General features: G+C 43.9%; 1 protein-coding gene across 1 annotated transcript in view; it reads right to left on the bottom strand.

The window, feature by feature from the left end:
• The window catches only part of B4GALT5 (beta-1,4-galactosyltransferase 5), an 80,190-nt gene extending 64,093 nt beyond the window's left edge, over positions 1–16,097 (bottom strand). The window contains exon 1 of the mRNA XM_081257332.1: positions 15,818–16,097. Coding sequence (XP_081113458.1) covers positions 15,818–15,932 — 115 coding nt within the window. The 5' untranslated portion in view covers positions 15,933–16,097. The remainder of the gene's footprint in view (positions 1–15,817) is intronic.
• Positions 16,098–17,363: the final 1,266 nt, after the last annotated feature.

Genomic DNA, 17,363 nt, shown 5'->3' with positions numbered 1-17,363 from the left:
ATACTTAAGAGCAGAATGAAAAAGCCAGGCATGCCAAGTCAACAATGAAACAGAAAAATCAAGCCAATACCAAAACCAAACATTTCACTTCCTCCCACTCACATTCACACACACATACACAAAATGAAGGATTCCAGTTGTCCCTTCCACACAAAGCAATTGATGGGTGCCAGCCTAGCACGAGTCAGCTCAAAAATAATCTCAGCAACAGAGGCAAGGTTATTTCCACCTTCCATCCAACAGCGTAGAGCACAAGAGACTGTTTATGAATAACAGACTTACTTTCCATACCATCCATATGGACTTCCAATTCCAGAAATTGTTTCTTCCTCATTGCTCCTTGGAAGAAGTAAAATATACAACAATTTCTCATTTCCTAGGCAAAGAGTATCTCTCAAATTAAAGACTGACAAGCATATTCAAGACATAAAAGTATAGCTTTTATCATAAATTTGAAAACACCAAAACCATTAACCTAAATATCTAATTAAAAATCAGAAACAACGTTCCTAGCAATATATAAGAATTATTGTACCTACTTCTTCCTAAATCAGGACTGTTTTCCTGTTTATTAATTTTTATTTTATTTTTATTTATTTATTTGTTTGGCCACCCCACGCAGCTTGCAGTATCTTAGTTCCCCAACCAGGTATTGAACCTGGGCCCAGAGCAAGTGAAAGCCCCGAGTCCTAACCACTGAACTGCCAGGGAATTCCTTGTTTATCAATTTTTTCATCTAGATTTCAAGTTGAGGAACCAGACTAACCATTAATACATTCATTTGTGATCTGCAATTTCAAAGCATTATCATACACATACTATGTAAGATACAAAAAGCACTTAAAAGGGTTAAAATCCGTGTTGAGTCTTAAATGGGTAAAACTTTAAAATTCCTACTTGTCATCTGCCCACCAAACCAGGCCCCCACAAAACCAAACATCTGACTGGACTGGACATAATTAATCTGAGACTGAGCTAGGAATCATACTTTCAGTTACAATTAATATTTTTACAAATCCATTGTGTTTTTATTTGATCCTTTTTAGTTCTTCACCTTGAAGTCCTAGCAGTTAGCACAGCAACCTTCAACATACCCAAATGAGCAGCGAATTGGCTACTTGTACTTTTCAGGACCTCAGATCTGTCCACCTCCACCTTACTTCCCTGATTTAACAAAGAAATATTCATTGAGCACCTACAGTGTGCCAGACCAGCGTTCCAGGCAGGGATACAACCATGAACAAGAAATGAGGCCCTTGGGGCTTCCCTGGTGGCGCAGTGGTTGAGAGTCCGCCTGCCAGTAGAGGGGACACGGGTTTGTGCCCCGGTCTGGGAGGATCCCATATGCCGCGGAGCGGCTGGGCCCGTGAGCCATGGCTGCTGAGCCTGCGCGTCCGGAGCCTGTGCTCCGCAACGGGACAGGCCACAACAGTGAGAGGCCCGCGTACCAAAAAAAAAAAAAGAGAGAGAAATGAGGCCCATGCATTTGCCACTGATTTAGAGGCCTGAGGATGGGCAGGAATATTTGAGTTAGCTAGTGAAAAGCTTAAGGAAAGAGCCTATGCTGGAAACCAGGGGGGAGGCCCATGTGTCTGGAGGGAGAGAAGTGGCATAAATGAAGCTGGAGAGGGAGGTAGAGGTCAGATCACAAAAATTCTTATAAACTACAATAAGGAATCTGAACTTTATCCTAAAAGCAATGAAAGCCACTGAAGGGTAGAAGACAGACTGATCCTGTCTGACAAATGCTCTCTGAGCACCTGCTCAGTGCCAGACCTCTATTCTAAGACTGACACTCTTCCAGGTGGAAGGGAAGAGGCCTCAGCATATAAATGCATCCTTCCGCCACTGGTCCAGAGAGCATCTATGTTACTAAGAAACTTCAGGTCACTGTTCACCACCATTGCCATGACTCTGTCCAGGAGATAAACAGCAAAAACATTCATGTAAATATGAATACCACCAAGAACATGTACAGCCAATGGGCCCAGTGAGGTAAAAAATTAAACTAAATGCCTCTTCAAGAATTTCTTTAAAATTTTTTTGCTGTCTTAAATGTCTACAATTAAACTACATTCACTGTTATTCCTGGCAATTAAGGTACGTTAACATCAACTGAACTGACCCTCAATTAAACACATCTTCTGGGAATATAAAATCACTCAAAATTCTGAAAATTTTTTACTAAAATGAAGCCATGCTCCCTTGCTAAAGACTTAAAAAATAACAGAGGTACGGTGTCCACGTCATTCATCAATGTACCCCCAAGCCTAGCACACTCTAAGGGTTTAACACATAAAGATTAAGTTAGCTCTAAGAAAACAGCCAAATCAGGCAAATGCAAAGGCAAGTCTGTAAATTTTTTCTTTTATCACAGGCCCCAAAACACAAAAATTTTCTAAGTACCCACCTGTCTTTAATCACTACCATTATCACTCACGTTTAGATAAATACATTTGAAATCCAGCTGATACCAGGAAAAAAAAAATCAAAGTGCCAAATTTTACCATGTCACAGATGTAGAAGTCCAGCAGGTTTTACACGTTAGACTTTTCTGTTTCCTCATTCTTTAACACTCTCTTTACTTTCTGATCATGTTATAAAGGGAAAATGTTATAAAATAATTTAAAAAAATAAAAAAATGTTATAAAGGGAAAAAACAAATCCTGTGTTCACATCACACACCTCTTAGTCAGCCAGGCACCATCATCTTAGCAAGCTGTTCCTCATCACTACCTGCCATCCTGTGCCTATGTGGTGGCCTGGGGAGGTATGGGGAAACAGAGTGCTGTTTCAAACAATCAGAAGGAAAAAAATCATACCTAACACCAAACTCAAAGTCATGCATCCGGGTCTACATTCTAAGTATCACCACTTATTATTAAACAGCAAAACATAAAAGGTGCTGGTTAATGGAGATTTGAGGCTAACAAAATGCCAAGTGATATTTACTTTTCCCTATCTTCAAAATCATCGTATACTTTCATTTCTGTATGGAAAAAAAAAAATAAGCCCAGTGTTTCATGGACTATATTCATCAATCTATAATATTTTCTGAATTTCTCTTCTATATCATATGTTTAATCAGTAAACTGTATTGTCCCCAACACCAAAAATTTGGTGTGCCAACTTCTGGCCCTGTCTTACGTGGACTTTCAGAGAACTGCAATTAGAAACAGAAAACATTTAAATTTAAGTTACATTTCAGTCCTACTGAACAAAATAATCAACAAAGACATCAATAAGATACGGATCCCTCCCTTCATCGGAAGAGTCACAGGACTCTTCAAACACTTGAAATATTTAATGGAATCTGCAGAGCATGTCAAGTTTGGCAAAGAGAGTAACCATTTTAAAGACCAAGAATCAGGGTTTCGCCGGTGGCTCAGTGGTTAAGAATCCGCCTGCCAACGCACGGGACACGGGTTCGAGCCCTGGTCCAGGAAGATCCCACATGCCGCGGAGCAACTAAGCCCGTGCGCCACAACTACTGAGCCTGCGCTCTAGAGCCTGTGAGCCACAACTGCTGAGCTCACAAGCCACAACTACTGAAGCCCGCGAGCCACAACGAAGAGTAGCCCCCACTCCCCGCAACTAGAGAAAGCCGGTGCACAGCAACGAAGACCCAATGCAGCCATAAATTAAGTAATTAATTAAAAAAAAAAGAAATCAAGAAACCAGCATCAAACTTAAACAAGTAAGAGAAAGATAAACCAAGAAACCTTGCCTCCTGCTTTCTCAGAAATCAGCTCAATAATAGCTTGTGTAAGATATGCCTATCAGTAACTTAGGGAAACCTTTCACGGGCAGAAAAAGTAAACGACTACAATGTAGGGAGCAAAAGTTCAGTCATAAAACTTACCAAGTAGTATATTTTTTAAAGTACAAACAAAAGAAAAATATAAATAAACTGAACCTCGTTAAAGTCAAAAGCTTTTGTGCATCAAAGGACCCTACCAAGAGAGTGAAAAGACAACCCATAGGATGGGAGAAAATACTTGCAAATCATATATCTGGTAATGGTTTAATATTCAAAAAATATAAAGATCTCTTAACAACAGACAATCCAATTTAAAAACGGCAAAGGAACCTGAATAGACAGTTCTCTAAACAAGATACACAAACAGCCAATAAACATATGAAAATATGCTCAACCTCATTAGTCATTAAGGAAATGCAAACCAAAACCACAATGAGGTACCATTTCACACCTACAAGGATGCCTGCACTTTAAAAATAAAAAAATACACACTCAGAAAATAAGTGTTGGCTGCAAGGATGTGGAATATATTGTTGGTGGGAATGTAAAATGGTGCAGCCACTGTGGAAAGTCTGGCAATTCCTCAAAAAATTAAACAGAATTACCATATGACCTAGCAATTCCACTCCCAGGTAAATACCCAAAGAATTGAAAGCAGGGACTCAAACAGATACTTGTATGCCAACATTCACAGCAGCACTATTTGCAACAGCCAAAAGGTAGAAGCAACTCAAGTGTTCATCAACAGGTGAGAAAAAATGTGGTATATAGAAGATAGAATATTATTCATCCACAAAAAGAATACAGTTCTGACACATGCTATGACATGAATGAACACTGGAAACATTTTGCTAAGTGAAATAGAGCAAACACAAAAGGACGAACATTGTATGATTACACTTATATGAGGTACCTAGAGCAGTCAAACTTACAGGATGGAAAGTAGATTAGCAGTTGAGGGGGTGGATGGGGAGTTATTGCTTAGTGGGAAGAGACTTTCTGTTTGGGGCAACAGAAATTTTTGGAAATAGCTGTAGTGGTTGCAAAACATTGTGAATGTAATGAATGCCACTGAATTGCACATTTAAATTATCAAAATACATGGCAAAGTTCATGCTATAAATATTTTACCACAAAGAAATAGAAAGGGAAAAAAAGACAAAGTAATTTTGGTCAAAATGAATTCAAAATCACTTCAAAATCAGGATTAACAGAAGAAGCAATCCTTCCCCCAGATTAAATGCAATCCAACAACAAAGAGGCTAGCTTGACCAGGCAATAGTTTCTTCATTCATTTCAATAAATATTTCAGTGCATATAATGTGCTAGGCACAAGGACACTACAACCCAGAGAACTTCCCTATCATTACTCTATAGATTATGATGATATGGATAAAATGAGTTTTTCTTTAAAAGTTAAACGATTAAATGGTTTTATTTAAAATATAAAGGGCCTCCCTGGTGGCGCAGTGGTTGAGAGTCCGCCTGCCGATGCAGGGGACACGGGTTCGTGCCCTGGTCCGGGAGGATCCCATATGCCGCGGAGCGGCTGGGCCCGTGAGCCGTGGCCGCTGAGCCTGCGCGTCCGGAGCCTGTGCTCTGCAACGGGAGAGGCCACAGCAGTGAGAGGCCCGCATACCGCAAAAAAAAAAATAATAATAAAATAAAATAAAATAAAATAAAATGAAATAAAATATAAAGATTCATAATAAATACATCAAGAATCCTAAAGTCAGTCTACTATCATCTCTGATCCATCTGGTTTAACTTCCCTAAGTTGGCAATGTTTTCATTTTTCTGCAATGGAAGAGAGGATTTTTTTTTTTAACTACACAAACATGACCCCAACACAGCATTTAGGAAAATACTATTTTCTGACCTTCAAAAGCCAATGGCCTACCAATCTGAAAACGCATACATTACAATCATGAGTATAATTTAGGCTTAGTGCCTAAAAGCACAAGTCCTCAAAATGGGGTAACTAGTTCTATGAGTAAAAAAAATACTCCTGCTTTTCCATTTTTCCAAGCATACAGTTGTTCAACACATGAGAATTAAGCAAAGATGTTAAATGACTATTAATCACACTTTTAGATGGTGAAAAAAGTTCCCTCTTTACTGGTATTTAAATGTTTTACAGCTCTTTAATAAAAATAATAAACAGCTGTGCTCACTAGCACACCTCTAATTTAAGTTTTAAAACACAACACTGAGCTTTCCTACAATCTACATTTCCCTGTACGTGACACTCCACAACATTTTTCATAATCATAATTATGCCACTAATAAGCCTCAGAGAACTGTTCATAATTGATGATGGTTAACTAAGGTACCTCAGAAACAATGCCCAGCTTCCCTTCTAGTCATTGCAAAGTACCTGGCTATCTTTGTAACCTGGGAAGGAGGCGGAACCATACTTATAGTCTAATAAGTACTCAAACTAACAAAAGGGGTCGGGGGGGGGGGAGGGAATCTAAGAAGAGACAGCATGTTAAATTATTCAGTGTGACTCCCAGGCTTGGGAAAACACTGGATTCACGGGATCAGTAGAGGAGGTATGAATGCTCTTCTATATAAGCCACAATATTAAAAAGAATTACTGTACCGTGAGAAAACCGTAATTCAAAAAGAGTCATGTACCACAGTGTTCACTGCAGCTCTATTTACAACAGCCAGGACATGGAAGCAACCTAAGTGTCCATCGACAGATGAACGGATAAAGAAGATGTGGCACATATATACAGTGGAATATTACTCAGCCATAAAAAGTAACGATATTGGGTTATTTGTAGTGAGGTGGATGGACCTAGAGTCTGTCATACAGAGTGAAGTAAGTCAGAAAGAGAAAAATAAATACCGTACGCTAACACATATGTATGGAATCAAAAAAAAAAAAGGTTCTGAAGAACCTAGGGGCAGGACAGGAATAAAGATGCAGACGTAGAGAATGGACTTGAGGACACGGGGAGGGGGAAGGGTAAGCTGCAATGAAGTGAGAGAGTGGCATGGACACATATACATACTACCAAATGTAAAATAGCTAGTGAGAAGCAGCCGCATAGCACAGGGAGATCAGCTCCATGCTTTGTGACCACCTAGATGGGTGGGTTAGGGAGGGTGGGAGGGAGAGGCAAGAGGGAGGAGATATGGGGCTATGTGTACATGTATAGCTGATTCACTTTGTTATAAAACAGAAACTAACACACCATTGTAAAGCAATTATACTCCAATAAAGATGTTTAAAAAAAAAAGAATTATTGGGTCAAAATGTAATATTCATTTCTCATTTAACGTCCAATTACCTAGAGGAATGAAGATGGGGCAGGAGCTAATGAGTCTAGGGCTCTATTTCATGCTTAAAAGCAAAAGTGTGAGGCTAGAGGAAAAGACTGATTTAGCAGATTAAAACCTAAAAGGATTACCCAGGGGACAAAAAGCAGAGAAAAAAAGAGGAAAAAAAAAAAAGTCTTAACATCCCAAAGATATTTCTGTAAAATTCTTTTAGTTTTTTTCCTTTGACCAAGACAACACAAATTTCTTTTTTGTTGTTGCTTCTTTGCCACAATGATTTCAAAGATAGACTTCAGTGCAGACATTCTACGTCTGTCTCATTTTTAGGGCAAATGTCCTCAAACAATAGCATTGCACAGTTTGAATTTCTCCATTCACCCTACAGAGTGAAACTGTTAAGTCTGAGGGTTATACACCGACACTTCACAGAATCCATGGCTCAGTATTTCACTAAAGGTGGGAAACTAAGTGAATGGGAGATCTGAATTTTTTTAAATGGGGTGTCTTTACTTGACAGAACTCATTATTCCTTCTTCTCCTTCAAGGTTCAACTCACACTTGCTCAGAATCATGGAACTTCAGATCTGAGAGGGACCCTAGAATCTGTACTTTAGTCCATTGCTTCATTTTACAGATGAGAAAACTGAAGTAAAGGTTTCCATCTAGTTATTGGTAAAGCTGGACTGGAGCTCAATCCTCCCCTCAGTTTAGTACTAGCATTAGGCCAAGAGGACATCTCCTATGGTTATAAATAATAATTATTAACATACGGAGCTTCGTGTCAAGCTCTGTGCTAAGCCCTCTTACAAGCACATTCCACTCAGTTCTCACAACGACCCTGAGAAAGATGGTATCCTCCACTGGGCAGATAAGAAAATTGAAAATAGTGTGCCCACTCAGTCAGAGTTGATTCAAACCCAGATCGGGCTGATTTCTAAGTTAATGTTCACTCCTATCCTACAGCCCTTACCATGGCCTATAGGGTCCTAAATGGCCTGACCCCTACCATCTTTCTAAGCTCATTTCCTACCATTTCTCACTTACAAAAATCCAGTCAACCTGCCCTCAAGCGCATTTCTGCCTCCAGACCTTCACATATGCTTGACACGCCCATCACCATCCCAATCCCCAGACCTGTGACCTGTTCTACCCCTGCAAGTCAAATATCACCTCATTAATGAAGCTTTCCCTAACCACCCTATCTAAAACAGACCCTCAGGGACTACGCTGGTGGCGCAGTGGTTGAGAATCCGCCTGCCAATGCAGGGGACACAGGTTCGAGCCCTGGTCTGGGAAGGTCCCACGTGCCATGGAACAACTAAGCCCATGAGAGCCACAACTACTGAGCCTGCACACCACAACTACTGAAGCTCATGTGCTCTAGGGCCTGCGTGCCACAACTACTGAGCCCATGCACCACAACTACTGAAGCCCGTGCGCCTAGAGCCCGTGCTCCACAACAAGAGAAGCCACCACAATGAGAAGCCCGCACATCGCAACGAAGAGTAGCCCCCGCTCGCCAGAACTAGAGAAAGCCAGTGCGCGGCCACAAAGACCCAACACAGCCAAAAATAAATAAATTAAATAATATAAATAAATAATAAAATAGACCCTCGGTCACTCCTACCACTATCCGAAATTATATTGTGTATTGGCTGTCTCCCCATCAGAATAAAAGCACCACAAAGGGCAAAAACGCCCCACTAGAATGAAATCACCAGGATGGCAGAAACGTTCTGCCTTACTCATTTCTAGACTGTCCGATACCCAAAAGAGTATCTGACAAGAGAAGGCACTCCAAAAAAACTACGTATTGAATAAAGGAATGAGTGCCTGTGTCTGAATCTCCCACCTCATTAAGGACCAGTATCATACAAGTCAGCAATTGACTACATACTATTTTCTATTTTCTCTAGTTATTTCTTATGATTAATCTTGTATTTTCAACCATAGAGTATGTGCTGCAGAGGTATTTTATCTTATTTATTTATTTATTTATTTTTACAGCTATTTTATAATTCTCAACTTTGGGCAAGTTAATGACTCAACCTGGGTTTATACAATCATCTGTAAAATGAAAGAAGCAGTCAAAAGTCTAGAATCCAAATATCTCCCATAGCTGGTAACATGATAGGAAGATATTCAAATACTGGATTATTATTGACCCACAGATCTTAAATTCCTTTAATTTTCTCACAGCTTTCTACAAAAATACACACAGTGTGCAAAGGAAGGCATACTCTTATTTAGCTAGTATTAGAAACTAAAGAATAACTGTCCTTTCACTAATAGTACACACAGGCCTGCCTCTTCTCACGATAACTCCTTTAACTTCTTTTAAGCCAACACCCAATCTGTTTGCTTCTGATTAACCTTTATCTTGACCAATGTTAACCACTAGTTTTCTCTAGTTCTTTGACAGGCCTTTGCAGCATCACATTGCCTACTTCTTGCTTACTGAAGTTCTGTTTGCTTATATAGTTGGATTGGATGTGTACAATGTATCTTCCACGATCTAAAACGCTGCAGAATTAGGGAAGCAAGTAAGTCAGTAGCACTTCGGCTTCTACGGCTTTCTACCCTCTTAAAGAGCTCTAAAGAGTCATGGCAACACAAGAAGACCCTCCTTCCTGGCGTTGTTACACGATGTTATACGCTGCTCTCACTGGCCTGTCAAGCTCTGGGGGGAAATGTCAGGGTTGGGAGCAGAATTATCTACTGGCTAGAGTAGCGATGCCCTGGAACAGCAACTGATACCGGCCGAACGGCTGCTTCCAAAGACTGTCCAAGACTAGCATATTTTCACTGTTCAAGAGACTTCAATTCCAAACCCAAGACTTTGTTTCCAGACATAGCAAACTGATGCAGAAAGGACATAAAACATCACCAAAATCCTGGTCAAAAGTGGTGCTGTTTAGTTTTATAACTTCAATCTGTTCTCCAAATATGGTTTCCTTCTAAGAAGACTGACACGATGCAATACTCAAAGGAAACATCTGAGTGAGTGAGTGAGTCCGTAAAGGCACACGTGGGGAGAAGGGGGTCCTTAAACAGGGTAAGGCTTTTTAATTTTCTAAAATAAAATAACCCACATTCACAATATGACGTATTTCACTCCAGAAAAGCTCAGAAACTAAGTGCACTGCAGCATTTAGAGGACACTTTCATGTGAGGAACAACAACAAAAAGGCTATTTTCATACTACACTTAACAAGGGGGTGGGGGATGGGACTTCCCTGGTGGCCCAGTGGTTAAGAATCCGCCTGCCAAATGCAGCGGACACGGGTTTGAGCCCTGGTCTGGGAAGATCTCACATGCCGCGGAGCAACTAAGCCCGTGAGCCACAACTACCGAGCCTGCGTGCCTAGAGCCCGTGCTCCGCAATAAGAGAAGCCACCACAATGAGAAGCCCGCGCACCGCAACGAAGAGTAGCCCCCGCTCGCCGCAACTAGAGAAAGCCCGCGCGCAGCAACAAAGACCCAACGCAGCCAAAAAAATATATATATATATATATTTTTTTTTTTAAACAAGGGGGGGAATCTGAAATTTTCCTGGGGTTATTAGAAAAAGTTACATTCAGTTACATAAAACATGTATGTTATCTAAAATCTTAGGTCCAAAATTTGCATAGGACATGAATGAATTATCAACCTTCTATACAAAAAAACTTCTCACTAAAAGTTTGGCTAAGATGCAGTTCTAGTTTTTCAAACAGCTTTGTTTTCTGGCCAAGTATAAGATCAGAGAATCAAGTGACTTGCTCAAGGTCATTTGGTCAAATCAGGTGGGATTAGAATTACTGATTCCTGTCTTCCAAAAGCCAGCCATGAATCAAACTTTTCTTGGAACCAAGCAGGCCAAAAGGGAAAAATCATTCCCCATTTCCTTTCCTCAATAATCAAGACAAAAGAAAAATTAATTTAAATAGTGGAACTTTAATAAAATTTCATCAGTATATAGACTACTGCCTCTAACCACGCACAGGCATCTCTCTCAAAATCAGTAACTAAACAACTTGCAAAGGTCAGTGCTATACAACCTGGCCACGTGACAGCACCGTACAGTTAATAAGATTGTTTTAAATCAGCCCTTCAAATGTACGTCCATCCGTAAAGAGTTCACTTCTCTTATCTTCTAAAAGACCGGGTCAGACTGGAATATGGAGGTACTCCGAGCTCTTAGATTTTTTTTTTTTTTAAGTTAAAGGATCATAAATAAGTTCAAAGTTCTCTTCGGAACCCTGAAAGGAATAGGGATATTTCAACAGTGCAGGTAAAACAAGTGATGAAATAAATGATAATCACTCAGGCTGTGGAGGGCAAGGGGCTACAGAGAAGAGGCACGTATGCTTTTTTTTTTTTTTTTTTTTTTTTTGCGGTACGCGGGCCTCACTGTTGTGGCCTCTCCCGTCGCGGAGCACAGGCTCCGGACGCATAGGCTCGGCGGCCATGGCTCACGGGCTCAGCCGCTCCGCGGCATGTGGGATCTTCCCGGACAGGGGCACGAACCCGTGTCCCCTGCATCGGCAGGTGGACTCTCAACCACTGAGCCACCAGGGAAGCCCATGTATGCATTTTTATAACCATATTCCCTTCCTCTTCCTTTTTCAAATCCACCACCTCCCTCACACTTTCTGCCCCATCCTTTTCTTTTCTACTTTTAAACTGCTGATATAAAACACTACTTTTGATTTAATAACAAAAACATAACGGCCAATGAAGTCATATTTTTAAATTACTTAACTGGATTGGCAGGGGTTTATTAAAGTAGCTAAGCGCACTTTGTATTTGTTACAAACACATTATAGTCATATTTAGTAATATTCCTCACATCCAATTTTCTAAGCCAAATGGTACCACTACCTCCATTTCGGATGACCCTCAAGTCCAAGAAAATTTCCCTTTGCCGTTAGACTATGGGACACTAACATTAAGAGCTAGCATTAGATCTCAAAAATACCAACAATAGTTAGGTTGAAATTGTAGCTGGGCTATATTACACATGAGCAACTTTAAAACATTTATAACTAACATGGTTTTTCTCATATCTCAAATTCAAGTCTACCTAATTCCAAATATAGCTGTAACACACTCTCGGGTTGATGATTTCTCTTTAGCCCTAGAGCACAGTGTGGCCACAGGGTATACAAAGTAAATCAAAAGCAGGACTGGAAAAATATTAAACCTGGAAGGAAATACAAGTCTGACACTTCCCGTTATGCCAGAAAACAGGATTGTCATTATTTGGAAATGTATTAGGTTGAGCTATATCAAACTGCCAATATACAACTGGTTTTGACCTGCAAAAAATGGAAATTTCATGTGGTTCAACCCAGTATTATTTTCTAAGCTCATTTTAACAACTGTCTAAAATAAGGTCTTCATAATCCAAGGCATATAAAACCTTCTATTTCTCTAGACTGTCTTAACCTTTTGAAAAGATTTGCCACCCTCTGTCCAAAGCTGATTATTTAAAAAATTAAGCTCATAAACAGGAAAGCCAAGATAAATAAAATCACCAAACTGCTCAATGTACCCTTCTAAAACCACTTCACATCCTTCCCACCACTCCCCTTTCCAACTAACAGAAGTGAATCTTAAGTAGATCTGCCCTTTCTTTAGAAGACCCACATTTAAGAAGAAATTAGTGAATATTTAAGTGCTTTGCATCTTCCTCAGTTATCAGTGATGTAGGAATCTAAGTGTGGTAGAAGCCCATTGCTTTTTTTTTTTTTAATTTACTTATTTTATTTATTTATTTTTGGCTGCGTTGGGTCTTCCTTGCTGCGCGCGGGCTTTCTCTAGTTGCAGGAGCGGGGGCTACTCTTTGTAGAGATGCGAGGGCTTCTCATTGCGGTGGCTTCTCTTATTGCAGAGCACAGGCTCTAGGCGCGCAGGCTTCAGTAGTTGTGGCTTGCAGGCTCTACAGTGCAGGCTCAGTAGTTGTGGCACACGGGCTTAGCTGCTCCGCGGCATGTGGGATCTTCCCAGACCAGGGATCAAACCTGTGTCCCCTGCATTGACAGGCGGATTCTTAACCACTGCGCCACCAGGGAAGCCCCAAGCCCATTGCCTTACACTGGGGTTCCACTGACCTAAATATCTACTGCTGAAGACTTTTAATTAAGTTGTTACGTTCCATTTCTGTTTTAGAATCTGGCTTCTAATCTTTCTAATCAAGAGGGTGATTACTATCCTAGTGGGATATATTTTTGCATTTCAACATAGCTGGTTTATGCACCCACACCAAAAAAAACCCATCACTTTCACAAAAGGGGTTATGGCTTCAAGACTGCCTCTAGGTTCAAATCCATCATTTCACACCCATTTTTATTAGTCTAATATCCAATATGCTAATAAACTCTTTTCTCAATTAATTCCACTAATTACTCACCTGTTCTTATTCTGCCCAGACTCCTATCCCCTCATCCGATCCATCAGGCCACATACAACACCTTCCCAGAGGGATGCTTTTCCTAAGACATTTCATAAAATGTTACGGCAGTAGGATATTACCTGTTCTATCTTTGTAGTACAAACTAGATCTAGTTTGTACTACAAATCATCAATATTAACCATCAAATGAAATATGCTCTTAAAAAAAAAAACAATCAGGAGAGGACTTCCCTAGTGGTGCAGTGGTTAAGAATCCGCCTGCCAATGCAGAGGACATGGGTTCAAGCCCTGGTCCAGGAAGATCCCACATGCCGCAGAGCAACTAAGCCCATGTACCACAACTACTGAGCCTGTGCTCTGCAGCCCACGAGACACAACTACTGAGCCCGCATGCCACAACTACTGAAGCCCACACGCCAAGAGCCCGTGCTCTGCAGCAAGAGAAGCCACCGCAGTGAGAAGCCCGCTCGCCGCAATTAGAGAAAGCCCGAGAGCAGCAATGAAGACCCAACGCAGCCAAAAATAAATAAATTTATTTTTTAAAAAAATCAGGAGACAATCTCCGGCTCTATCTGGAAATTTCTCTATTCAGCTAGTTCAGTGTTGACAGGTCAACAGAGAATGGCACTAATCATTACTACAATCCTAAAGGGTATTTCCCTAGAGTTAAACCATCAACCCTTTCCTAACATCCAAATGATCCAGACTTTTTACAGCAAAATTTACTCTCCTTGCCGCACCCCCAACAGCATTTTCTGATCATTTTTCACCTTAAGCTGAGGTTTTCTCTAGGGCCTCATGGTGATGCCAAGTCAGGCAAATACATACCTTAAACCTTCCATCTACTCCCTTCTTTCCTGAAAGCTACATATAATAGCTTTTTTTTTTTTTTTGGAAAACTCTCTAAGCATCAGGTACAATGATAAGTGCTTTAAAAGGGAATTTATCTACTTCCATCCTTAAAACCCTATGAGGTTAGGATGAGTACCCCCATTTTACAGAGGAGAAAAGGTGAGGCTTAGTAACTTGTTCAAGGTATAAAGGGCAGGGATTAGAATCCAAATCTGACCTCCATGTCCTCTGACCTTAACCCTCATGCTGTTATTTCCTTCTAATCTTTCTTCACGTCCTAAATGTCTGCTCTGTGCTCTTAGACAGCCTATGCTCGGTCAGGGTTCAGTTTCTCCAGGGCTGTCTTTCCTTTAAAGGACATGCCTCTGAGAAGAATGAGTCCCCATTCCACCTTTTCTCCATGCTCCTTCCCACCTGCACCATTTCCCCAAGGCCCTTGTCATATCTCCTTCTCTAAGACCAATTTAAATGTACCCCCCCCCGGCCCCATAGGATATTGAAAGGCCACCTTCTACCCTCAAGGCTAGGAGAGGGCAGAAGTGAAAGAAAGCGGAGAAAGGAAGAGCCCAGACAGCACCCCTTCCCCAAGTCTTCAATCAGAAAGAAACTGTGGCTGAGGGCCAGAGCGGGCTGGTGAGGATTCGGGGAAGGATAGGAGATAAGGGAGCGGAGATGACAGGGAGTGCCCTTGGGGGTAGGCGGGGCAGGGGGAGGGGATGAGAGGAGGCGTGGCACGCTCAGGGGTTCTTAGGCTGAATGGGGGGGGGACCTCCCTGGGGGGTGGGGGATGCCACCCTGCTAGGAAAGGGATCTGGCCACTTGGAAGAGGAGAATGTGTGTGCTGGGGAGGAGGACCTGAAGGTGGATGTAACAAGGGAAAGTCGAGGGAAGAAAGGGTAGGAGGGAGAGCAGGAAACGGTGGAGTCACCGGGGAGGAGAGAGGGGAAGGATGGATGGGGAACCGGGAAGGTGGGACTCCTGGAGACCCCAGCACAGGGGCTCCGCGAGGAGGGGAGGGCGGGCCGCGGAGGTCCGGGGGCCGCGGAATGCCCGGAACCGGGGCTGGAGGAGACCCCGGAGGAGGGGGAGCGGGAGTTCTCGAGCCGAGGAGCGTTAAGTGGGGGTTCTAGGGAGGCCAGGGCAAGAAAGGGGGCGTCCCAGCACGTGTGTACGTGTGTGTGTGTGTGTGTATGTGTGTGTGTGTGAAGGCATAGTCGGGTTCCCGCGGGGAAGGGGTTAAAGGAGGGCAAGGGGTGGGCGGGAGGCTGGCGGGGGAGGGGGGTTCTGGAGCCCGTCGGGGTGCGGGGCACTGGAATGTCCTGGAGCCCCCCGAGGGCCAGGCGTGGGGTCTCCCGAGGGTCGGGCCGGAGTCCCCGTAGTCTTCTAAGGGCCAGGCTCGGGGTCGCCTCCCAGCCGGGTGTCTTCTGAAAGCCGGGGTCCCCTCAGGGCGGGGCGGGGGTTCCCGGGGTCCCCTCGAGGCCAGAGCGGCACCCCCGGCGTCCCAGGCCCCCTTCCTACCTATGCCGGGCGCCACATAGACGAAGTAGAGCAGCGAGGACGAGAACGAGAAGAAGAAGAGCGCGGCGAGCAGCGAGCGGCGCGGCAGCCGCAGCAGCCCCCGGCGGACGCGCATGCTGCAGCCAGGCGGCCGCTCGAGGGCCGGGCCGGGCCTGCTCCCGCCGCTCTCCGTGCGCCGCCTCCTGGGCCGCCGCCGCCGCCGCCTGGGCCTCGGCCACCTCCCGGGCCTCGCCGGCCGCCGCTCGCCGCCGCCTCGCCGCTCCCAGCCGCCGGCCGCCGCTGGCCGGGCCACATGAAGCGGGCGGGGGCCTGAGCGGCCCGGTAGAGAGCGCAGCGGCGGGGGCGGGGCGGGGCGGGCCGCGGGGGCGAGCCGGGGGCGGGCCGGGGGCGGGCCGGGGGCGGGCCGGGGGCGGGGCTAGCGCCGCCGGGCACCGTCGCAAAAGACCTGCGCGCGCGCGCTCACAGAGCGATCGCCTGTTTGGCCCCCGCGGCGGCTCAGTGGCCCGCAGGGAAAGTCGCCAAATGGCGACAGTCCCTCTACTGGCGCGGCCACCGCCCTGGCTTTTGGGGAATGTCGCTCAAGTGCCCGTCGGTCCGCTCTTGGACGCCCCCAACCTGGGAGCCAAGGGACCGTATGCAATGTCTGACTCGGCTGGCCACCCACTGCGACAGAAGAGCAGGGATTGTAGGCATGAGGGCTCGGTATACACCTCCATTCATTCATTCATTCAGTTCACCATTTATTGAAAGCCAGACATATGCCAGACACCGTTCTTGGCGCTGGGGATGCTACATAGAACAAAACAGACAAAATCTCTGTCTTCTTGAACCTAACACTCAAATGGGAGGAGAAAAAGAAACAAATCAGTTCATAATGTCAGGTACTGATAAGTGATATGAATACAATAAAACAGGAGAATATGTTTGAGGCAGACTAATGTGGTCAGGGAAGGCCTCACTGAGGGGTGACATAAAACAGTGAACAGCAGATGCAAAGGTCCTGAGGTTAAAAAGCCTGATCTGGGGCCTCCCTGGTGGAGCAGTGGTTGAGAGTCCGCCTGCCGATGCAGGGGATACGGGTTCGTGCCCCGGTCCGGGAGGATCCCATATGCCGCGGAGCGGCTGGGCCCGTGAGCCATGGCCGCTGAGCCTGCGCATCCGGAGCCTGTACTCCGCAACGGGAGAGGCCACAACAGTGAGAGGCCCGCATACCGCAAAAAAAAAAAAAATAAAAAAATAAAAAAATAAAAAGCCTGATCTGACCCCAGCTTAACTCAAGGCCAGCATGGATACAATCCAGTGGGGCAGGGAGAGCGACAGGGATGAGGTTGTAGCTCTGAGCAGGTTCCATATCCCAAAGATTCCTAAGGAGCTTAATGATAACAGTTATCAATATGAAGACTTGCCCTTGAGAGACACTGGGCTTTACCTACCTCATTAAATCACCCCAACAGGCCTGAGATGTGTGCTCTTATTATTCCTATTGTACAGATGAGGAAACTGAGGCTCCTAGATGGAAAAGTAATCCACCCGGGCTTCCCTGGTG

This window comes from Mesoplodon bidens, assembly GCF_964165515.1.
Source record: "Mesoplodon bidens genome assembly, chromosome: 15".
NCBI lineage: Eukaryota > Metazoa > Chordata > Mammalia > Artiodactyla > Ziphiidae > Mesoplodon > Mesoplodon bidens.
Note: the sequence above shows the minus strand (reverse complement) of the source record. Positions and strands in the feature narration are given on the sequence as shown.